Source organism: Biomphalaria glabrata, chromosome 11 (assembly GCF_947242115.1).
Source record: "Biomphalaria glabrata chromosome 11, xgBioGlab47.1, whole genome shotgun sequence".
NCBI classification, from domain to species: Eukaryota; Metazoa; Mollusca; class Gastropoda; family Planorbidae; genus Biomphalaria; species Biomphalaria glabrata.
This window is the reverse complement of record NC_074721.1, coordinates 9,508,003-9,532,969: the sequence shown is the minus strand read 5'-3', so window position 1 is coordinate 9,532,969 and position 24,967 is coordinate 9,508,003. Positions and strand designations below refer to the sequence as shown.

The 24,967-nt window shown below is 34.2% G+C and overlaps 3 protein-coding genes across 3 annotated transcripts; 1 reads left to right on the top strand and 2 right to left on the bottom strand.

Moving 5' to 3' along the window:
* Window positions 1-2,177: 2,177 nt before the first annotated feature.
* On the bottom strand, window positions 2,178-4,494 carry LOC106054775 (piggyBac transposable element-derived protein 3-like). Its single transcript, XM_013210801.2, has one exon. It carries the CDS (start codon window positions 4,417-4,419, stop codon window positions 2,653-2,655), a length of 1,767 nt encoding a protein of 588 aa, XP_013066255.2. The 5' UTR covers window positions 4,420-4,494; the 3' UTR covers window positions 2,178-2,652.
* Window positions 4,457-9,819, top strand: LOC106054774 (protein NCBP2AS2 homolog). The gene is made up of 4 exons (XM_056045533.1): window positions 4,457-4,590; window positions 8,126-8,159; window positions 8,337-8,409; window positions 9,476-9,819. The coding sequence occupies exons 1-4, from the start codon at window positions 4,568-4,570 to the stop codon at window positions 9,685-9,687; spliced, it is 342 nt and encodes a 113-aa protein (XP_055901508.1). The 5' UTR covers window positions 4,457-4,567; the 3' UTR covers window positions 9,688-9,819.
* LOC106054773 (solute carrier family 35 member B1-like) lies at window positions 8,156-21,314 on the bottom strand. Its single transcript, XM_013210799.2, has 7 exons — window positions 20,807-21,314; window positions 15,251-15,354; window positions 14,174-14,304; window positions 13,638-13,832; window positions 12,721-12,847; window positions 12,500-12,606; window positions 8,156-10,356 (listed from the first exon to the last, which is right to left on the bottom strand). The coding sequence occupies exons 1-7, from the start codon at window positions 20,977-20,979 to the stop codon at window positions 10,153-10,155; spliced, it is 1,041 nt and encodes a 346-aa protein (XP_013066253.1). The 5' UTR covers window positions 20,980-21,314; the 3' UTR covers window positions 8,156-10,152.
* Window positions 21,315-24,967: the final 3,653 nt, after the last annotated feature.

Sequence of the window (24,967 nt, the reverse complement as noted above, 5' to 3'; positions counted from 1 at the left end):
TGTACTAAAGGTGTGGTCCCTATATAAGGAACAAAGTTATAAAACAAGCTAGTGATGCCTAATTTATGACAGCGTTCACAGATGCTTCAAGCCCACAATAAAGTGAAATTGTTTCCCCTGATGGTACAATTCTTTGTGCTACCCATCGCTGGAAATCTTTAAAAGAAAAATCATCCATTTAGAATAGCAGGATTCGTGCTATGGAAAGACCAAGTGGTTAGTTCTAAAGTCTTCAAAAGTAATCAAAAGCTTCTTTGGAAACCCGTGTACGGTACTGAATTGTGGCTGCATCAGAAAAATTCTGCCCAAGGCCTTTACTTACTAAAAATCCGGCACTGTTGATTTCAACTTAATACCGGTAATGAATTAACAACTATTTTAGTAAAAAGATTTTAAAGCCTTACGGCCTATACCATAAACTATTACCGGTATATTGATAATTATTATCCATGTCTATTACACTTAACAAACACTCTATTATTCCAAACTGCAAAGCCCGACTACATACCTTTATATGATATGATATATATATATATACAATACTCCACCGTTTTTGTTTTTAACATTGTGACACGGGTTTTCCCAAGGCAGCACGATGTCTCTGCACAGTAGCCTATTGGGGAAAAAAAAAACAAACTTTATACTTATACGTCATCGCCAAACTTTCTGGAAGCTAACTGGCCGAAATAGCTGTACAAGCGCATCAACTGGTTCAATACAGGCAAGGTTACAAGGTTATAAGGAATCCTTCTCGCACACCCTCAACCCTTTTTTTTTTCCATTGCAGACTAAATTAGCAGTATATTTGATGTATACGTAGCAATCCTTTTTTATAAAGTAATGCGATATAACAGTGCTGTATGACACTTTTAAAAATTACTGAACATTTAATGGGTTTTTAAAAGGAACAGCAAGTAAAAGCTATTAATGAAATGGTTTTCTAGAGGTTTTAAGTGTTTGCGGGGATGTCCTGTGATACTGTTCATATCCGAAAATAATGAAGACTACGTTTATGAAATTAAATACCGCGAAAATCTGACCTTCGCGTGCGGTCTTAGAACGTATCACCAGCAAAAGTATATTTGTTTATTGATTTTTTTTTTAAAAACCAATTTTTCAAAAGTTGCATTGATGTTACTACAAATGTTATAAATGACTCTTTCATATACAATTTTCTTAATTCAAAGAGTAGTTCAAACTTTATCACTACGTATTTTCCTAATAAAATCCATTTGGACTTCGATGTTTAAATATGAAATATACGATTTGGTTTGGTTGCTTCCTCCTTCGTGTTTTTATTATGAACTGTTAAACGATGAAAGCCTCTTAGAATCGGCAGATCATTAGATGCAGTTCTTTACTGAAACTAATCGGTATTTCGAAACCAAAAATGTATGTTAAGAGCTTAAATGGTAATTGGTATCAAAGATACCGGTACTGTGAAAATATTGAGTAAAAATTCATAGTTTATGACAACTGATTTGATTTTCGAAGTTGGTGACAATAAAATCTCCGATCGAGGTGCCCCGCCTGGGGCGGTTGCCCCACTTGCCACCCCTAAGGCCGCTACTGTATATACCGGTGTGTATATATATACAAAGATGGGGGTACCAGTACATGTGTAGACAGCCGACGCAAATGACGAGTTACGACGGTCAGCCAAGACAGTTCGGGAAGGATCTGTGTTGTGAGTAGAGCTCAGGAGCGTCACGAAGGATGTGGTCAAATGATTAACTAGAATGGTCGAGCGATGTTCCGTCTGGTTCTAGAAGGCCAGCAGGAACCCTACATAAAGAGCGGACGTGCCACAGTCAAGACGGTTCACTACAGTCCGGTTAACTACAGCACAGTTCAGTTTGGTTCAGCGGTGAGGTTCTGTACGGCGCATTACAACGGTCTTGATCTTGGTCTGCGATAGAGTCCGACACAACGAGCCCAGTGTGAAGTCAATCCTGAACAGTTGAACCCAGTGCAAGCCCGGAACAAGAAGTTGAGGCCAGAGCAAGAGTTGATACGGCACGGTAGTTCAGGGAGAAATATTTGTACAGCCTGTGTTACGTGTTGCCAATTGTACAGTTTTGGCTGTCCTACTTCCGGTTATGAAAAAACACTTTCATGAATTCTAAACAAAGGGAAGTAACTCTTTTTTAAAATATATCTTTTTTTTTTCTTTTTTTGTTTTCAATTCAAATATACCGGTATCTTTAAAAAAAATACAAACTACAGCTACAAAAATAAACGAACTTTCAGAAAATATATACTTGTAATAACTTAAATATAAAACAAGTACAAAAAATAACACCATAAATGAAAAAATTTTTTTTTACAAAATTTATATACCTAAAGGAGGCGCGGTGGATGAGCAGCAGAGCGCTTGGTTTCTGAACCAGTGGTTCCGGGTTTGAATCCTGGTGAAGAATGGGTTTTTGATTTCGAGATGTTTGGGTGCCTCTAAGTCCATGCAGCTCTAATGGGTACTTGACATTAGTTGGGGAAAAGTAAAGATGGTTGGTCGTTGTGCTGGCCACATGACACCCTCGTAAACCGTAGGCCACAGAATTAGATGACCTTTACATAACGAGGTCTGAAAGGGGAACTTCACTACTTTAATTTTTTATATACATAAACTGCTTGAATACTCTTTTTTTTTTCCTAATTTTTAATGCTCTCATGAAACTTTGCAAAGCAGTATCCTTTGTGCAAATGGATATCACACATGTGGCAACCAAAGCATGTTTCACTGCTTCGGCCACCACCGGTCTTCTTCCCTTCTTCAGCACACTGGAAGCATCGACGTTGTCGACCTGGCATACGCCGACTCTGGTGGTCACTGGAAGAAGGCTTACATTTCCCAGCCACTGATGGAGACTCTGTAAGAGCTCTCTTATTCCTTTTCTGTGACATCATTTCCTCTAGGAGCTGCATTCTGAAGTTTAAGTGATTTAGCAATGTGAAATTGTTAGAGTTTGTGGACCTCTTCATGAGAATATAGCTGTTGATGGTAGCCACTTGGAAGCAGAACCACATAAGGTACCTCCACCATTTTTTGCCATTCCTACCAATGGGATAGTAAGAACGGTACTGATCTGCAAGATCTACCCCAAACATACCAGAGTTGTAGGCTAGGACAGGCGATGGTATAATGATATCTTGGAGGCCATCTTTAGTGCGTCTTTGTACTGTTGCCATTACCGGATCTGCGTTGCTGGACAGAAGGTTGACTTGCCTTTTGTCTGTCCACTGTGTAGCAACTAACATGCCCTTTTGCTTCATTAGGCATTGACCTTTTGGTGCCTTTTTTACCTTTTCATAAGGCCAGCCTTTGCGATTCGGTCTAATAGTAGAGCAAATGTAGGTTTTTCTGTCCAACAAATCCTCTCCCAGTTTTATGCTGGAGAAGAAATTGTCACAAAAAATTTCATGGCCTTTGTCCAAATAAGGCTCAGCCAATTGCATCACTACTTTATGGCCTAATCCATCTCGCATAGGTGCTTTATCTTTCCCTGTGTAGACATTGTATTCCAGGATGTATCCAGTTTCTGCCTCAGCCAGGCACCACACCTTTATCCCACAGGCTGTTGGCTTGTTTTTGATGTACTCCGGAAAAAAAAGCCTCCCTCTAAAACCAATCATGGCCTCATCAACAGACAGCTTCTTTCCTGGCTTATATAGAGCCTTACACTTCTCTTTTATTTTGTTGTAAAAGTTCCTTACTTTATATATGGGGTCATATTCAATCGAACCTCTTGGGGGCATCTTCTCTTTGTCCATGAGGTGGATGTACTGCCGAATTTTCTCAAATCTACAGCGCCCCATCACAGCAGCAACCCCTTCTATTCGCCACATTTTATTGCCCAGCCAGTACATTCTAGTATTTGGCAATTTAACAATGCCAAAATACATATTTATGTATACAAATCTGACAATGTCATCTTGATCGACGGGCTTCCAGTATTTGTCAGGCCCTTTATTTCTTTGTTGCTGCTCTGCATATAAGTTGGTCTGTTCAACAATCATATCTATAATGTCATCATCTATAAAAAGTTTAAAGTAATCTAGAGGTGTGCTTGAATCAGGAAGACCATGAATGCCTCCAACCTCCTCTTCAAACTCAATCATCCAGTCCCTTACATTGCCTGTCTCAGTAGTCCAACACGACTCAGCCGACTGTGTTGCACTGCCGGCACTGGGATTAGATTTAGTACATCTAGATTTTTTAGATCTAGAATCTAAGAATCTAGAACTACAAGAAAAGTCTAGATCTAGATCTAGGTCTAAATCTTCTCCATCTTCAAATTCCTCCTCACCTTCTTCAATAATATTTACATCTAAATCAATATCGGACTCGTCATCGTTGTCTGAATCATCTATCGTAGCGTTAGTGGAAAATAGCATTTCCATAGCCTGAACACGGCCCATATGCCCATAAATATACACTATTAGACTAGATCTATATAGGCTTTGTTCTGTTGATTAACTTCCATATTTTAAAATGTTGTTTTGTTATGTTTTGTTTTTTTAGGACAGGGGATGCTACTCTCATAATCAAAACTGTCAAGTGTCAACAATGCCTCTGAGGGCATTGTTAAGGTGAATATGAATTATAATTATACTACTAATACTAGATCTAGACTAGAGATCTAACAATCTATTTCGTCCTAGATTTATTTCTCTTTTACTAATACTTTTATTTCTGTAATTGCATTTACATCATCATCTAGATTCTAGATCTATCTAGATTTAGATCATCAACAGTCTAACTCTAACCTAACTTAGTAACTGGCCTAACCTAACTAGTAACTTACTATAACTATTACTAGACTATATCATATGCATGATAATCATAATGAATAAATGATGCATACAACATAATCATCTTGAACTACTTTTTTGAAGTAACGTCTGTATTATAAACATAAGATAAGATCTATTATCTAGATAGTAAATCTCATCTATGACTCTCACTATGCTATGCAACTTTAACTTGCAAGTTGACTTCCTTATAAAAAATCTGCAAATTTTTAACATGAGTTTTTAGTTTTTTGGCACATCGGCATACTTCAGGCCATGTCGTGCCCGTAATCCCTAAAAAATTACTCTCCCTTCGTACCACAAGAGCTACATTTTTTTAATTAAGTTATTAAAAACAAGGTCTATTCACTGTTAAAATAGAAAAAATGGTGAAAATTTAATAATTTAGTAAAAATCTTTTTAAATATTATATGTTCACAATTTCACAAATCAATCTTCGTAGACAACCCCACCTCCTGAACAAAGCCCAGTACCTTCCCGGGGTCGACATTGTCAAATAGTGTTTTTAAGTTGTGCGCTCTAAAAATTTCTTTCTAATATCCTGGTATCTGGGTCAATCAATGAGAATCAATTTTTATCATATCATCATATCCATACTCATAAGTCTAGTAGATCTAGACTTAGTAGTGACACACTGATGGTGAGTTCAGTGATTCACTGACAAAGTGAAGTGTCTGTGTAGGGAAGTCAACTATTACTATACTATAGTTAATAATAGTTAAATTTTCATTCATTGTGTCATACCTAACTTCACTTGTTGATAACAAAACACAAAATTGTATCTGTATATATTTTACATCTTTTGGATGTTTCTTCAGAAATAATGACTTCCTTTTCCTAGCCTATACCTTTTGTCATTCTAGATGTAAATTAGATTCTTGATTTAGGTCTAGATTGTTCTTATTTATATTAACTTCTAACACTCCATCTCTATATAAATGTACAGCAGTAATGATTATGATTAACATTGCTAAGCCAACTGTTACAAAGGTGTGAGTCTAGATTAGTCTCTAAGATGATTTGCTTTAGAGATCTAGATCAACCACTAAACTAATTCATTGCACAATTGTATAGATCTAGAAATCTTTACTTTGCAGCACTAGAAGCACTGAGGTTCACATTAGTATATTTATGATATTTGGATTGAAATTATGCTCAGTAAACCTAGTTGAATAGCTGATAATTTTCAACCACTGAAACATTAACTCAACAAATGACAGTTAACAGTCACGATTATATAAATGTGATTTGTGACAAGCCTATTTTCTAATTTGGAGCTTGTCTTTACCCAACACTGCTTCTGCTTCACATTACTACCTCTAGCAGTGACACACACACTTAGAACAATAGGCAGGAAGATGATATATTCTTTCTTAATCTTTTCTTCTCAGAGTTAACTATTGGAATTAATAATATTATGGGTTGTAGATAGGTTTCTGGACTAATGTTTCTTTCCTTCTAGGGTTATCTTAATTTTAACATAGAAAGTCGTGATCTTTTTTATGAACACGTCTTCTTCTTCTAGCCAGCCAGTATAATCCCCGCATTTTAAGGAAGTTTTCAGTCTTGGCAACTTGCTCCAACACTGAATTAAAAGAGCATCTGGGCCTGAAACTGTAACTGGAATATCCATGGGACAAGGTGGGGTTGGCCAATGGTCCATTCTCCACCATCCACAGAGCTCTCCAAATGTAACTATTTTGCAGTAGTAAAGCTTAAGGTGGACTGTGCCCTGGGTATGCCTTGTGAATCATCACATCCTGGATCCAGGCCCCTTCACGCTATCACATTCACCAGTTCCCGAAAAAACTCCTTGATGGGTTTATATCCAGTACTACAGCGTAGTGAGACATAGACCTCTGTCTGGGGTAGTGCAGTCCAGACCTGCATCAAAAAGCACCTAGGGGGGGGGGGGGGGGGAAGCTCCACTATTATTCGCCTTAGTGAAATGAAATGCAAGTGGAAAGGCAGTGGGGTTATTATTACTCTTGGTCATTTCCAAGCCCTGATACCCACATAGAGGGGTATTGCCACAAAGTGGAGGTTTGGAGTCAGAGTTTTCCTTCTCCAAGATGGGTTGCATTATTCAGGCTGACGTGCTCCATCAACACGAAGCTAAACTGGTTTTGAGGCACCAGTGTTCCACCTTTCATCCCTTCTCCTGTCAGTTTGTAAGAACAGGTTCTGCCGGATTTTTGGGAAAATCTCACTGAAGACCAGGAGCTGGATTTGACTGTTAGAGGCATTTAGAGACAAGTCATGGGAGCATTTCTTGGAAAGTGGGAGCTTATCACCACTTTCACCCCCGGCATTGACAGTCCTTTGGAACCCAAAAATTGATTGTATCTAAAAAAATTTAAAGCTATAAATAAAATTCTTATATCAACACTTTTGAAGTTCACCTAATAGTAAGGTATTGCAGTTATCAAAATGATGACTTTTTTGACTAATAGCAACAAAGAAATGAAACTAGCTATTGATATGTTCATACCTTTAATTCTTGTCAGGCATGATAGATTTGTTTTGATAAACCTGTTATTTGGCATAACATTTACTCAGCCAAGTATAGAAACACATTTTCATGAAGTGGTTAAGAAATAAGAGTTTAAAAAAAAAGAGTTAGTTGAAAAAAGAACATCAAGAATAGTTGGATGATTTTGTACTTGGCTTATTGCAGTTATTTATGTGATATGGCCCACTAAAACCATGTTTATAAAGTTATAAAAATATTATGTAGCCGCACATTCTTCAATATATCCTTTTGTGATAAATAACCCTCATCTCAGTGCCAATATAAAGGCATCAGACTTTTGTGCCCTTTAAAAAGTGAATTAGATTCTCACACAATGATCAGTAATGTAGATTGGACTGTCATCTCAATGTTCCTGAGACCGCTGCCATTCTGTGATTTGGACTATGGTGGAAGAATCTGAAAGAACATCTGAAACATATAAAACAAACAAAACAAAATCTATTCTTCGTTAACTGACATTTTAATTTTCTCAAGAATGCAGATCTGAACACAAACCCCCCTACAGGATACTTGGGATTACAGTGAGCAATGTTCACATTTTAATAATTTGTTAATGCCTTGGTCGAGCAGGAACAGGGATATGAGTTTGAATCCTAAGAGTTAGAAATTTAGGATTTTCATGTAGTGCCACGAAAATCTAATGGCACTGACACTGGTTAGGAAAAATATAAACAATGGAGCTTGACATTATTTGCCCCTTGGATCACAGGTTTGAAAGACCGATACATGACACAATGACATACATTTGTCAAATAAATTAGTATTAATATATTTTTGCAGGTATCTGTTAAACAATGAACAGTTAATACAAAAGGTAGGATATATTTTTATTCAACTTTTTTTTAAACATTATATATTATTTATTGTATTTTACACTTAAATAAAACTAATCAATAATTACCAGAAGAAGAAAAATCAAAAAATTTTGTTTTGCTGTCAATTCATCTATTATCTTACATTTCATAAATAATATTAAACATTTTTTGTCTAGATAGCGGAAAGTTATCCAATCAGACGTGCAGCACAGCTGACAGCCTACTTTTTTCAAAAAGGAAAAGAAATTGGTAAATAAAGTTTAAATATTATTTAAAAATATCTTTTTATAGTAACAATCAACTAAAAAATAAACATCAAACTGTGAGTTTAATACAATTCATTGATATCTGAATCAAGATGAAACAAAACAAGACTGATAATTTATTCTGGAATCTTATTCATGACAACAACTTGTACAAAATAAATTATGATGGACTCAAAATGAGCCAGGCAATAAAATAATTCAACAAAATAAAAATTCATAAATTACAAGACAAGATAAAGAAATGTTTAAACAGATCCAGCCAATGTGAGTGAGTTATAAAAATTGGGCTACTTACTATATGCTATATATATACACACACTCACAAAAAGTTGTCACTTTTAGGTTAGTTTATATTATAGTAATTTCTACCTCAGCTGCTTAATAGCAAAACTACCTACAAATATGCCCTCTAATCATTTCACTTGTTCCCACTGAAAACAATTAGTTAATCTATTACATATCAAGTTGATAAATAACAATCTGACTGAATCTCTTTCATCAATCAGCTAGACATATTACATCTAAAAAAAAATCTTTCAACTTATCAGACATCTAAAAACATTTATAAACTTTGATGTTTTCAACCAGCAAGTTTGAATTATCAAACAACATACATGTATGCTTCTGGTTGCATATAGTTCATACCAAAATAGCAAATGGAAATAAAAAAAGGAAATGACTTGGTTTTATCAGAGTAAATTCTTTTAAATTCCTCTTCACATACAATTTTCTCTATTAAAATTCATTTATTAACATTTGTAATAATAAATAAAACTTAAGCACTTAAGAAAACCTCAATAAATATTGATTTAAAATATAATTCCAAACACTAAGAAGAAATTAACATTAATACTGAACTAAATATAATCAGTAACACAAAGATAATTTATTTTTTCTGGATATTTTCATCCTCTAGAACAAAGTTCACAATCCATTTGATGTCAAATGTCATTAACTTATACTTGACTAAACTTACAAGGAAAAAAAAAAGGTGTTTGATGGATAAAAAAAAAAAAAGTTGATAAAATGTTTTGATCTTTTCTTTCAAGGTGGGGAAAAGCTAGAGCAATGGAAAGAAACAGATGCTGTGAATCGCCTGCAAGATGAACTCAAACATTCATCAAGGATTGTTCAAGATCAGGCCAACAAATCTATTCAAAAAACAAATAGTTTCATAAACTCTTTTGCTAAGAACTTGTCAGAAGAATGGAAGAAAGCAGAAAAGAAGTTGGAAGAGCAGAAGAGAATAGGAAAGAAATAAAAAGCAACAGTGAACACTTGTGTACATAGTTTTTTCGTGTTATATATAAATTTATATTTATGCTCTAGCACTGTTAATCCCTCTAGCAGTGTTGATCCTCTGACATTTTGCTGATTAAAATAATAAAATTTTTCAATTGTTCCTTAACATTGTATAGAAATGTATGAGAGTTGGAGTGTAATTTTTAACATATTTTTTTAAATTAAATTCATTTTAAATATTTTATTACAATCTTTTCAATATTTTAAAAGTAACAATAACAAATTTATTAAAAAAATAAATAGAAAAGCACAACTGCGAATGAGAAAAAAAGGGAACTTCTGTGATGAGTTAAAACTTTCTGGAATGTGGACCCTGATCGGGACCCAACAATAACATTTCCACATGCCAACCTCAATCTTTATTTTATTAGATTGATCACATAAAGTCTGTCAAAGTCAGTCTAAGATATATGCGATCCTGTTATCAACTCTTATTTTTCTTCTCTTTGCCATACACTGAATCAAGTCCAAGTCCAACGAAGACCAAAGATGTGCCTGCCCATTGCTGGGCTGACATAGGATTTTGAAAGATGATGACTGAAGCCAGGATGGTGAAAAATTTCCTGGTGGTGGTTATAATGGAGCAGGTTAAAGGTCCAAATGTTGTTACAGTTATAAATATAAACATCTGAAAACAAAAAAAAATTATTACCAAAACTGAAAAATCAATTCAGAAGAAATCACAATTGAAATCTTATCAGATGAAAATAACTTTCAAATTGACTTCATCACTTTCTCATGAAATTAAATAAAATAAGGTTTTAAAAATAAAATATTTTATCTTCAAGAACTGTTTACATTAGTGACAAGTTTTGAAGCCGATAAAAAAAAAATAATAAAAATATTTTTATAGCAAAATATGTCATAGACAAGATATCCATTTAAAAAATGGTCATAACCAAAACATATCTTTTAACAAATAAACTGGGTTTATGTAAATTATACTTATAAATGGTTAATTATCTTAGAATTTTAAGTTATAAGTAACTTATGTTAAAAATGTAAAGATTGACAGGGCAGTTCACAAAAACCTAATTTTATAAATTGATTTACTAAAAAAATATAACTTAAGCATTAACCCATTTTGGACCATATTCAACAGTTTTCAAAGATCACCTATGAAATTTTAAAATATGGCAATGTTTGAGAATAAAATTTCAATTGTATTTGGACGCCTATAAAAGTAATATAAACTAACAATAAAATCAGATTTTAAACAGAAATCTGTTATCACCTGGCAAATTGATGTAACTAGGGGACAAATTATGTTAAACTTTTCTATCTCTAACAAGAAAGTTAAAAAAATTAAAAAGTTAAAATTGTAAATGTTTTGTTTGTAAAATGTTTTACATGTTTCGGATGTTCCTTCCACACATCATTATTCAAACCTCCCACAGGACGACGGGGGATGGGAGCAGACAGGGTTTGAACCCGGGATAAGTCGGAACGACAGTCGAGCATGCAAATCGAATGACCAGGGAGACTAGAGGTTAGTCAGTCAGTGGTATATATGTATTACTTCAATACTTCCAGCAGGGATTCTGAGGCAATCAGTGTGCATATTAATTCTACAACTTGAGTTTGGGATGCAAAATTAATCATATTCAAAACTGGATTAGTGTTCAATGAAATATATCCAACACATTCCTCCACTACACTTAAATGTTGTTTCACTAGGCACATCGAGAATTAAAATATTGTCATTTTTATTTATAATGTAAATGAAAAAAAGCAGATGTTAACCTGAATTTACTGAGACATATGAGAACATCTTGTTAGTCTTAGCTTAAGTTTAAAGAACTAGCTCTAAATAGAATTAGTGAAGATATCCATATTATTCAGTTATTTCCATAGCTGAAGTATACTCTTTAATCTGAAATCACTCAGTGATACTTCAAATTAAATGGGATGCACCATATTATCCTCTTTCTTGACATTAAAACAAATAACATTAAAAAAAAAAAAAGACCATTTTTCCTTTAAGAATCTGATGAATTTTCACAAGAGCAATTATTTTACTCTACATAACTAATGAATGATAGATTAAAAAAAAAGGTAAGTTTTTACCCTACACCATGAAGAAAATCCTGGAATTGCATAACTCCACTCAGAGTATATAAAATTCTGATAATAGGCCTATAGATCCAGACTTACAAGACAGTGCATAAAATGTTCTTAAATGCCTATTTAATAATTCAACTCTTTATTGAATAGTAGGGCCTACGTTCGGGGAAAAAAAAGCTTATGTGATAGAATTGTTAAGCTTAGCAACACACTGTACTTGATGGAATTTGAACTAGATGTAGTGACATCATGAATAGTGGAGTTTAGTTTCTTTATGTATTTTTTTAGACAGTTTATGTATTGTTTTGAAGGGGACCACAAAGAGACTTTAATGTGACCCATTCTGCATTATTAAATGTTAGCTTGAATTGTTGAACTGCCTATCATTTTATTCCCAAAGATATACATCAAATTTCTAGTAAAATCGTTACAGCCATTTTTGAGATGTGCCCCGTTTTTTTTCATCCGGTTCCCTCGTTAACCGTAGGCCACAGAATCAGATGACCTTTACATAATCTGCCCTATAGACCGCAAGGTCTGAAAGGGGAACTTTTTTTTTTTTACTTCCCATGAATTTGCAAGCTGAATAGAGGCATTGTAAAGAAATCTGAATTAAGCAAAAAAGGATTGAGAGGAGGGCTCTAATGCTATTTTAAAAATATATACTGATGCTGTAGTTTAGCTAATTCAATTATTTATCTACATACCTGTCCTAAAGCTGAGGCTATACTAAAGCTAATCATGTTAAACAAGACTATAGGGTGCCGGCTGGCAAATCCAATGAACTCAAACAACTCTCCTGTTGCCAGTAGACCTGTCAATGGAGTGAAATATTTTAGACCAAAAACAATAATCTGACAACAGTTTGTAATCAAAATCATTATGTTTTGAATAGATAAAAACCTTGATTAAACTGTGTACGCCATACCTATGGCCAACCAGAGGACTGAGAAGACATTGATATGAAGCATCATGTTGTTAGCACTTGTTTGATGAAAGGACTTCATCCTGTCTTGACTAGCACCAGTTAAACCATCCAGAGTCAGAGACAACAACTATAACAACAAAATTTACATCATGTTACAAGACAACTAGTACAAAAAAAAACAAAAAACAATAAATCAAAAACACTTCATTCTTAGCTTCAATTTCAATGAAAATTATAAATATTCTTGGTTGAAGTTTAATAGTACATATATTATATACCATGTCAATGGTATGAACTATACCTGTATATATACATATAGCTGTTGATTAGTTAACAGTTAAAGTAATGAATCTGTAATTCCTGCTGTAGCCTACGCATTTTGAAAAACACTATTTAATAACTATTAATCTTTTCCTTAAGTCACATCACATCATCAGCTTTTGAAATGAAACAGGATTAAAAAAAAGCACAATGCGACAAGACAAGCACAAGAGCCAGTATTCTTTACTTTCCCCAATAGAGACATGTCAAACCATAAGAGAAGAGTAAACTAACAATCTTTCCAAAATGTAACTTACAAAATCACCATGATTCTAACCTGGGCATAAGGTTTGAAGAAAGCCAAGCATTTTACAACTTCCCCAGAATCGCACTAATCCAATTATCACTGAATATACCTCAGAAATCTCGCTGTTTTTCAGACCACAGTTGTTTTTTTGCTTTTATAATTACAACAGACTTTTGAAAGAGTATCATTTCATAAAGAGATTATCATTTTGCTAAAGTAGTTACTGCATATACAAAGAGACACTTGTCAGTTTCAATCAATGGATATGCATGATAACAACCTAACACACAACTTGAAAAAAAAAAAAAAAGGTTCTCAGATCAACCCTAGCCATACAAAAATTTCTTACCAGCAGGAATTCTCCAACTCCTATAAAAGGCTGGTCTTCAGTTTTCTTTGTCGATCCCTTGTCTTTGTACATAAACATTGCAACTCCCATAACAATGAGCAAAACACAAAAGTATTTAGCCAGAGGATATCTCTTTCGAGCAAATAATACACCCAGCACCATCACAGGAATAGGTTTGATTGACTTCCCTAGGACCTTGCAATTAGAAAAAAAAAACATATCGTTTAAAAAATGTATTTAGTTGAGCTTCTTAGAATTGAAGTCTATATATTAATCTGATCATTTTTTTCTTTTTCAAATTATGCTTAAGTACACATATTTGTATCATTCAGAATTGAATAGGAGCCTGAAATGCGTTTTATATAATAATGGTTTTAGTATATAAGTTTTAAGCATTCAGATTAATTAAGTAGCACTAAATTCTGTCTAAAAATAATTACCAATCTTTAAAAAAAAAATTACTTTGTGTTTGTTTATAAAATGTTTAGTTGTTAAGCTTTAAGAATTAATAATTTTAAAAAAATGTAAGTACATACTTGAGTTGGATATGAAACATGTTGCAGTGAATGGTTACTAGCTAACATTGCTCCAAGATATGTCAAGGAACAGATAGCATAAAGGTAATTAGGAGTTGAATCTCTTTCTTTAGAAGTAAATATTGTCATGGCTGTAAACATTTTTAAAATGTTAAGTTAGAAAGTATATATTTAACTAAAAAAACATTTTTTTCATTAACGATATTTAAAATACTGATATTTCATTCTGGTTGGATTTAACTAAATATACATTTTGTACCAATAAGCAAAAAAAGTAAAATAAAATAATATTCTCATTGCATAAATCTTTGTTTCCTCTGTTATAAAAATTTATATTTCTCTTCTGAGCAGATGCAGTAGAGTTTAAGAATATCTGCAGACATGTAGTTTGGTGTAGCTGAGTATTATGAGGATATCACAATATACAATATGTTTTTTTTTCTAGAATGTCAAGTACAGCATAAGAGAGTGGTGAAGTTAGAACCATATTTGAGAAAAATTGAAAATCCACCAGACTTAATAGTAAAGTAACAATTGTACATAACACATTGAACCATAATCTTCAAATACAAAAAAAAAAAATCTAATAAAATACTCAGAAAGATACAAGTAATAAAGACACATTCCTTGTTCCATATGCTAGGACAAATTTGTACAAATATTCTTGGCAGAGTTTAAGTAATTGATTAACATGCATGACTAGATTGACCTAGGGACATGCATAGGACATAATCATCTTCTTTTTTGAAGTAACGTCTGTATTTCATAAGATAAGAAGAATTAATAACTGGTCCAAATATCAGCCAATTAACTGTAATATACCTTTGACAACCACTTTGGTACCTATGAATCAGACCTACTAATCAACATACACTGATATCTCAAAATGGAAAAGCAAAGCCTTCTGATAAACCATTTTACTTAAGGAGCAAAATTTTCAATTCAGATGATCTACATAAAAAAAAAAACTTGCTCTTGGTACCAAGCATGAATTACAAATGCTTCTTCATACAGACTTCAGTGTCTATTTACCAAAGTAAACTTGACAGAAACAATAAGGACTATTGACACACTTACCAATTTTAGCATAAAGGGCATTAATAACACACTGTACGAACACAAGTGACAAAGTATAGTGAAACTTTTCTGTCTGCTCTCCCTCTCCATATTTGCCTTTTGTACTGGGGAAAAAAATATAAACAAGTTTTTTTGTTTTTTTTTACTTGTTACTAAAAGGCTATCAACAATCATTGCAACAACAAATTTTGATTTTTTTATATCCACAAAAAAAACATTTTATGAGAAGGTATTTGGCACATGGAAATAATCTAAGCCATATCATTTTATGACAAGGAATTGAAAATTAACATGATGTAATTGCTTTTAAAAACAAGTTATATTCAATTTTAGTGTGAAGAGCGATGGTTGTTCTTTAAAAAAAAACAACATTTAAATATTATTTCTGCACCATATGGAACTCTTTTATTTTTTACTTTACAATTTTACATGCAAAATAGTAATCTAACATGGATTGGTTGTTTAGCATGGATGCATAGGCTTAAATTATTCATTAATTCTGGGAAACTTCTTTTGCACATAGTCCAGCCTTATTAGTCATAGCAGGTCTACTCAACTCAGAGATGGATTTTTAGAAAATAGTCACTGAATGTGTAGAATTTTTGTACAGGCCCCTACCTATTCAAGCTTCAATATTTATATATACTGGTGTATATATATGTACTTTAAAATTGCATAATAAATCTGACCTAAAAAGATGTTGTATTAGTGAGGAAAAAAAAAAGAGTACTTTTAAATTTAACTCTTTCTCTCCTAATTAACTATGCCAACGTTGATTTGACCCCCATAAAACTAAAAGGATTTTTGGATTTATAAACTTTAATTTGTGTTGTTTAAAAAGATTCTGCATTCCCCCATAATTCGATACCAAACATAACATTTTCTGATAACAAAAAGAAAGTTATTGAACTTTAATCATAACAGGATAGTGAAATAGAAATGAGCAAAATGAACAACACTATCGGAACAAGGAAAATAATTACGGAGAGAAAGAGTTAATCTCATTTCTCTAATTCAGTATTCATATATTGTTAAAATTATAATTTTTGAAATGTGAAGTCCCACTTTAAGGGTGAGTCTCTGTGCAGCTACAAACAGTCTTGCACTGTTGTAAATCCAGACCTGATCTAGATAAAGATAGATAAATCTAGATAAAGATCTAAGCGACAAAAGCTGAAGAGGTACTAAAGTAGACTGTAAGCTTTCTTTGGTCTATCAAGTGTGTGCCTACAATACATCATAGACATTTAGAAATATATTATAATAGATAGACAGATCTAGATCTACATCATGGCATAATTTTGTAAGCCCTCGATGATTCATTGAATGAAAGATCTAGACTTGATCTAAATTTATGTCAATTTTTAAATAATAAATACATCTATATCTAGAGTCTAGATGTAGGATCTATAGGGTTACTGCACCAAAGTCAATATGAAATTCCAGGAGTTTTCCAGGATAAATTATAAAATTCCAGGATATAAAAAAATTATAACAAAAGCCAAAGTTGGCTTAATTTAGGTTGCCATTGCCGGAAGTGGTAATGGATATAAGCACGACACTACCTATAAGATGCTTCCTAATTGCAGGGATCTCAAATAGCCTATGAAAACCAGCCAAACTCGTGGCCTTCAAGTGTGGTTCATGTATTTAGTCCGGCGGAAATGTTTTCAATAACCTAACAGGAAAAGGGGCGAAGGTGAATAACTGGCACCTAAACTATTAGGCTTCAGGCAGGAGGGGCTCAATAGCCAAGGCTGGCTGCACTTCTAGGACAAATTCAAACCTCTGCTGCCTTGCAGCTATACCCAATCATGGGAATATTGGGAAATGCTGCAGGAGTCAGCCCTGAGGAAAAAAATCAGGAATTGGAGATCCTAATGCAGTTAGAATTTATTTATACCAGTGTGACCCATCCTGATTTAATGATGCCAATATTAATTTTTTTAATGCCTTTCTTTTTCTTTTTTGATCAGCAAAGTTCCAGGACATTCAAGGAAATATTTTTAAATTCCAGGAGATTCCCAGGACTTTTTTTTGAGCTTTTTGAAATTCTAGGAGCTTTCCAGGACATCCTGAAATCTAGATCTATTATATAGATTCTTAGGAAGTTTGGTCTAAGTCTACTGGACTGATGGCTGCCTGGCCTTGGTCATACCAGATATAGACTATAGCAACTGATGCCAATCGAACATCTTCATGTTAAGGTACTTCTCGAACACCCCAATTTATTTTTTAAAATTCTCCTTTATTTCGATGTTTTTGAAGAAACTAGTCCATTCCTATTGTGCATCGTTCATTTCTTTATAGTTTAGATATATTTTGTTTCATTTTCACCCAAGGACAATTCTTTTTACTTATATTCAAAGTGCATTGGTAATACTGGTATAAAAACGTCACTTTCCTTTACCTCTTAGGAAGAGTGAAGTAGGTCACGGGTTAAGGGTATTTTTTAATGCCAATGATGCTTCATCTCAACAAAAACCTATATATTATGCTTCTAATTAGGCTGAGAAATATTTGCAATTATTTGTTTAAACTGTCCCTGACTACCCAAACATGAAAACTGAGGTTAAATAGGGAGTGTTTGAATGATGTAAGCAATCTCAGCATAGTAAAGAATCGAACACCATTTTAATGTTAAAAATATACATCAAAAGGATATAACTCAAGACAAAATATTTAAATTACATTTTTTAAATTGTTTTTTTTTCAAAATAATGTAATGCAAATTACATATATATATAAATTACTTATGTGTTAACAGCTTCAAATACCTTGGAGATATTGTCTCAGATGAGGGAACAAAACCCGAACTATTGGCCCGAATAGCACAGTCCACAGCAGCCCTTTCAAAAGTTAAAATAATATGGAAAGACAAGGGCTTAGCCCTCGCACCAAAATCAGACTGATGCGCTCCCTGGTCATGGCCAAATTTCTATATGCTTGCGAGTCGTGGATGTTGAATGCAGAGCTAGAGAGGAGGATCCTAGCAATGGAATTGAGATGCTACAGAAGTTCCTAGGCATCACATTCAAAGACAGCATCACAAACCAAGAAATCAGAGACAGGGTTACTGCAGCGATCGGAGCCCATGACGACCTGCTAACTATTGTAAAAAGACGAAAGCTTAAAACCTATGGCCACATTACAAGAACTACGGGGCTCGCAAAGACCTTCCTTCAGGGAACAGTGCCAGGGAAAGAAGAAGAGGCAGACAGAAAAAGCAATGGGAGAACAACATTAAAGAATGGATGGGCCTGCCATTGAGAGAGGTTCTAAACAAGGCAAAAAAAAAGGGATGAATGGAGAAAGACGGTTGACAAGTCTTGCCTGGTGCCGGTCCAACAGACTAAGGGATAGGTAAAGATAATGTGTTACTTCTTGTATCAAATAATTGTGGTTTACCATAAATGTGCTACTTTGTTTAAGTAAATAGATTTACATCAATATGCACAAATTGCACCCATTTTAAAATCATGATGTTATGACACATATACATTGATGCTATTAATATTAAATTATGGATAGCATGGATAACCAAAACATATCCAGTTGTGTTTTTTTTTTCTTTTCAGGTGCCTCATTCTATTTAGTTCTGAATTATGTGTTGTAAACCAATACCTATCGCATGTACTTGATGTGTTAAGAGAGATGCACCATTCTATTTAGCTCTGTATCATGTGCTAAAAACCAATACCTAATGCATGTATTTGATGAGAAGAGATATTAATAAAAGGAAAGGGGGAGATATAGAATGTAGATATGTAATTTTAAATTAAAATGTCTTTGGCAGGTAAAAAGGAGGGGGGGGGGGGGGGGAAGAAACAGTCAAGACACAGTATCAAGAGATCATCAATAATTGATCGACCATTAAAATGTGACGTCAGCCTCAAATACAGAGTCAGTTGTGCTTCTAGAGAATCTAGACCTAGACGTGTGACGACGGGTCTATAATTTTATTTGTTTTTTTTTCTACAATGTTCATATTGAGCTACAAAGACACGTTACTCCTTATAAACATATAATAATGTCTCTCCTTACACAATTTCACTTTCCAACATCCACCCATTTTCAGTGCAAGTAACAATTTCAAGACTCAATCCAAGCGCAGCCATCAGAATAACACACAACAAAAAAAAAAAGGTCAGTGATAGCGCAACACACAGGTGTAAACCAGGCCATCAACACAGCCCCAAAACATTGTTCAAGTTGTAGTAAGAACAATGTTGAGGGGAAGGGAGCCATCAATCGAGTACCGACGGTCAAGCCGCTAATTAGGTCATAAACAATGAGCGTGCTAGAAGTGTATTATATATAGATACGTTGTTGTGTGTGTGTGTGTAAGGTAGCTCTAAAATAAGTTTTTTTTTAGTCAACCAGGTGGCTTGGGGAGAACAGATTTATCAAGATCTATAGGTAACACAATTCACAAGCTACCATAGCTTTTTACCCTCTTTGGGCTTTGTGCTGTTACATACACTGAGCGAGCTAGATACGTTGAGCTGCGCATATTTTATTATTAGGTCATCCAGGTAAACTGTTGTGTTCTCCAATATCTTGGGGAGGGCAGTATATTATTGGCTACCAAAGCTTATTAGGCTCTCCCCCAAATAAATAATATAATATATGGATTTATAAAGGGCCTTATATTTCAAAATAGCTTAGGGCAGTTAGGGCCTTTTCAAGACATAAGTACGGGTACGGTAATATGTCAGTAATGCGTTACTGGGCTTAGCACCTTAAACTTATGTATATCAACTGTTTCTAAGCAGAGATGGGTGATATGGAGCATGGGAAAATGACTAAAACCTGTCTGTCTTGACACTGTGTAAAAAGAAAATAATAAAAATAACAGCATTTTAAGATTATAATACTTTTAAAACACCATACTTTTCATGTGTTTGAAAGTTTCTTAAGATGTTCGATTCTTGAAGGTAGTGGTAAAACAATGTTCGAAACTATAAGGCTATAAGCTCTTGAATGCATAGACCTGACCCACTTCTTTAACACCAAATATAATTTTAACTATGAGTAGTAATACAATAATACAAAAATCTACTTTTTAAGACAAATGGATGAGGAGTTCATAGATACAATCAGTTTTTTCCAAGGTCTAATTCTTACGCCACTTACGGAGATACACAAATTCAAACAAAAAAAAAATTTTGGTGACTGAGCTTAACTTGTTCAATTGTTGTCAGTTACTCTAGTTACAGACTAGATCTATAATAGTTTGAGTTTGATCTACTATTCATCTAATCTATTTCTATTGCCATTACTTTTGTTCTAGATCTAGGACTAGACTCTAGATTCTATAATAATCTTAGATCTTGATTTTAGATCTAGACTAGGAGGTCTATTTTCTAGTTAAATCTAGACTACTTACTAGACTAGATCTAGATTCTAAGATTGATTTATGATTAAAATTTGATTTTAATTTTAAGACATTTGACCTGATCGAACACCTCAACTCTCAACTGAATTTGAATAAGAAAAAAGAAGTGAATGATTAATGAAATAACTTTGCGCTTATAGGTCTAACTTTTAACTTACATTTTTTCCTGAAGAATACCATAATAAAAGTAACAGAAGAATATTCCTGCTGCACAAATCAACAGTTTTTTTGTGCTACCTTCTCCCATTATTGGTATTGTTGTTTGTTTTAAGTCCACTATCTCAACCGTCTTTGCACTTGCCGCTAACTGATTAACGTCAATATTCGACATAGATCAGGGACTCGACCAATACTTGTACAGATAATATGAGGACGTTACGTGTCGCAATTTAGTGAATCGCTGTGTTTACTTCCGGTGAACTAAGTAGACCTAAAAATGTTATCTCGCCAAAAGAGGGCTCTTAAAGACGCCATTTATTAATAATCACAATTTAAACAAATAGATTAGAGGTCAAAATATCCTTCTTCTTAAGACATGAAGTTTGGCATTACGATTAAGTACTAACAGGTCCTACTTGTAACCTAACGTGTTTATCCCCCCAATAACCAATGCCAATATGGTTCTAACTGCAAGAGACTACACATTCGATAGTATAATATTGTATACCGGTAGGGGCCTACTTTATGCGTAAACACATACAACACACTATTATAAATCCTAATGTAGGGGAAACGATAATAACCATTAACTGGTGTCAGCTTTCGCAACAGCTATACTTAAGCCTAAGGTGTATACTTCTGCTTGAGAAATAAAAGGTGGGTGCTCTGGATATACTTCATTAATTACCATTATTTTCTAAAGGGGGGGGGGGTAAAAAGGGGAGATAAAAAATCCTTTAAAGCAGGAAACTGGTTACTTTTAGCTTTTACATTTCTTTAACAAATATTTAATCACTAACCTCTGTATTTACATTAAACTATCTCGAAGTTAGCCCGAATTAGCGCCTATAAATTAATCTTTTCAGATTTGGTAAAATAGATTCGAACATATAGTGTCACAGCATTGTCTAGTATTATGGTGTCAGGGCCGGCCTTAGATAACTGCACATGAGGCCCTTGGCGAAGTGAAATAGGTGACCCCAAAATGAAATAGAAAAATACAAAATAACGAAAAAAATAAAACTACGCAATTTATTTAGAACGTAGTGTACTCCAACAATGACACTGGGCACAGAATTCGCAATTTCTTCTCTAAAAATTGTTTTGAATCCTTCGCGAAGCCTCCACTAATCAGAGGCCCAAGGCGGCTGCTTAGTTTTCCTATGTCTTAGGTCGGCCCTAATAATATTTGATGTAAAATAGTCTAGAATTTTTTATTTATTATCCTTTTTTATTGTAGGGGTGTGTGTGTGTGTAATCTCATGTTCATGTATGTAACTCTTCTATTTGGGGTGCATAGCATATACCAATGAACTTCAATTTTGCCAACTAAATTTAAAAAACTGACTATTACAAACAGACATTTTAATTATGTATTTATGTTTTTAACAGCACAAAAATGATCATATTGATCTACTTTAAAAAAAAACCCCACTAATTTTCAACTTCTTTTTATTCCTTAACCTGATAGACTAAAAAACTAAAAAAAAAATAATTTATTTTTTGCGGACGACATTACAAAAGATAAAATATATTTCGCACTATTTAAACAAGAGGCGGCAATGGAATACAGATAGTTACATAGAAGTGATATATTTTCAAATTTATTTTCATATAATTATGTTTTTTTTTTTTGATGGTTTGAAAAAAAAAAACCACTTTACACGTGTCGCCGCCTCTGACGCAACCAGTCTGAAGTATGCTACTGGCTTAATATTTAAAACCAGTTTCTGCTTTACACGTGGAACCATCTGTTCACAAACCCACACTCACTGATTGCTGTCTTTTAAAGGGGGATAACAACTGAATGAAAGGATGAGGTATGCGAGTACACCCACAATCATATTAAGACATTGGGTGTCATACTGGATAACAGCAACATTAAGTGCGACTCCATTAAAGTGTGTATACAATAGGATTATATCTAAGACAGAGGAGGTCTTAAAGTAGGCTACACGGGGCCCGGGGCGAATGCAAAATGCGCCCCGTAAACCGTAAGCATTGACTACATAGGCCTTCATAATGCCGTACCACATGGTTGCCACATCACGCTAACTGGCCCAGTCCACCTCTAATGCTGTAGGCCTTATTAATGTTACACAGATAAGATCACTTTTATTGGTCCTATCAAATGGAAATACATTTTGATTACAATTGACCACCTCAGCGTAACTACTGTAACAGTAACAATATACGAACAACATTCACACAAGAAACACATACACACTCACAACCAACGCTTTATGAATTAGACTTTTATGTACTTCACGATGATTACAGATGACCTTTCGTAGTTACTATTGGCCGTTTGGCTACATTACGTATGCTACTGCATTATATCCATTCTGCATGTAAGAATTTGATTGTAAGAGTGTGTCCCCAGTCCTGTTAAATTGATTTAGTGACCTTTACACGTAACTAATGATTCAGAAACATTTTGCTAGAAAAATCAATAAACTACATAATAAAATTTTTGCTATCGCGGGGCCCCATCAGGCCTGATGCGGTTGCCTCATTCGCCACCCCCTAAGGCCGCATCTGATCTGAGATGCTTTTAAGACGACATTGTTGCTTATTTAGTGACCTAGGAAAAAGCCTATGTTGGCTTTTGCTGTGTGTCTGCCAGAAAAACATTTTTTAAAAAAGGCCTACTTAAAACAAGGTTACAAAGACAGTTTGTGTGGAAACACAAACTGAAAATCGGCCCCCGAAGTGGCCCGAAGTGGTCCTCCCAGGCAGGTAAAAAGGCAGCTTTCAATGTTATCAGAATGAAATTCTATCAAAGACAAATGACAGAGAAGAATGGAGAAAAAAGGTTAACAGATCTTGTGTCGTGCCCCAGCGGTCCAGCAGACCAAAGGATAGGTAAAAGAGAATGTGAAGTTAGATGTGAGCCTGGCCTAATTGGTGTCTTATAATGAATATCTAATTGATCTAATTGTTTTGTAAAGGGTCAATGTCTTATTCCTTAAGAAAAAGACATTTCCGTAAAAAAAAAAAAAAAAAAAAAAAATATATATATATATTATGATGTCGGATTTTAACTATCTTTTCTAGTTTACGAGATCTAAACGAGACGGACGGACAGACAGGCCACACAAAACAAATACCGTCTTTTCCCCTTTCGGGGGCCGCTAAAAATAAAAAGCTTATATTAAGCGTTGGGCGCAGTCGTGTAGTTAAATTTGTAATAGATCTAGTCTAACAATAATAAATCTGTGCGATTACATTTTTTTTAGCGTAATTTCATGCTGTTAGCTTTTTTCAACAGCTTTTGAAAAAAAAAAGTAAGGGCCTCCACAAAACTCCTGCCCCGGGTACTTAATTACTTACTTAAATCCGGTCTTGATGCCACCAAAGATAGCCTAATTTTAGTCAATGAATCATACTCATATGTGCTAGCGGGCCCGAACTTCCCACTTTCTGTACTGAGTTTTTTTTCAGTTTTAAAAATAGATCAAGTCATTGCTGTTATTGGCGTAAACATATTAGCCGTTAATTATGACGTGCGTGCACGGTGTTTTAGGATGAGAAATGCCGGGCGAAGATCAATAGATCATGCTCAGCCCTTTTTGTATAGCGCTTTCTGAATAGTAATTATTGTAATAGGCGCAACCCCACGACAATCTTGTGCCGCTTGCCTAGCAAGGCGGGAAAAACTGTGTTCTACTTGGTTCTACAGCGCTAGAAGGATTACATTTTTGGGCATAGAAAGAATGAAAGTAAAGTGTACTCCATGTCAATTACAATTAGCAGGTGAGTTTCATAAATAAACACAATTCATGCCAAGGAAAAGTAGTGTTTTTTTTTTTCAGCTGTTCAGCATTGCCATACAGAGTTTTGGTTATGTTGGGTTGTAGTGGAAATAGGGTCTGCCTAAGGGGGTTCAATATGGGCATTCAAAGAGGGTATGATTAACAGTTTCAGTTCATCATAAACATAAGTGTAATATTTAAGAGATTCTGCATTTCCTTCTTATTTAGCGTGTATTTTTTTTACAAAGCTTAAATCAACTCACTCTGTCTGGTAAAACGTTTGTACACGTTATTTCTACTACACCCATTCTAGGATCAAGTTGAAACTTTGCACAATAATTCATTGGCGTAGACAATACATGAATTTTTTAAAAAATATATAAAAAATAGTCAATTATTGGTAAT

What these genes read in the sequence shown, in the direction of transcription:
- LOC106054775 (XM_013210801.2), bottom strand. Translation starts at nt 4,419, where the DNA reads ATGGGCCGTGTTCAGGCTATGGAAATGCTATTTTCCACTAACGCTACG.
- LOC106054774 (XM_056045533.1), top strand. Translation starts at nt 4,568, where the DNA reads ATGCCTCTGAGGGCATTGTTAAG. An exon ending in CCTCTGAGGGCATTGTTAAG is followed by an intron (nt 4,591 to 8,125) that starts GTGAATATGAAT and finishes ATATTTTTGCAG; the next exon opens with GTATCTGTTAAACAATGAAC. An exon ending in TCAAAAAGGAAAAGAAATTG is followed by an intron (nt 8,410 to 9,475) that starts GTAAATAAAGTT and finishes TTTTCTTTCAAG; the next exon opens with GTGGGGAAAAGCTAGAGCAA.
- LOC106054773 (XM_013210799.2), bottom strand. Translation starts at nt 20,979, where the DNA reads ATGTCGAATATTGACGTTAATCAGTTAGCGGCAAGTGCAAAGACGGTT. An exon ending in ATGTTTCATATCCAACTCAA is followed by an intron (nt 13,833 to 14,173) that starts GTATGTACTTAC and finishes TCTAATTGCAAG; the next exon opens with GTCCTAGGGAAGTCAATCAA. An exon ending in TAGCCTCAGCTTTAGGACAG is followed by an intron (nt 10,357 to 12,499) that starts GTATGTAGATAA and finishes TTTTGTTTTCAG; the next exon opens with ATGTTTATATTTATAACTGT.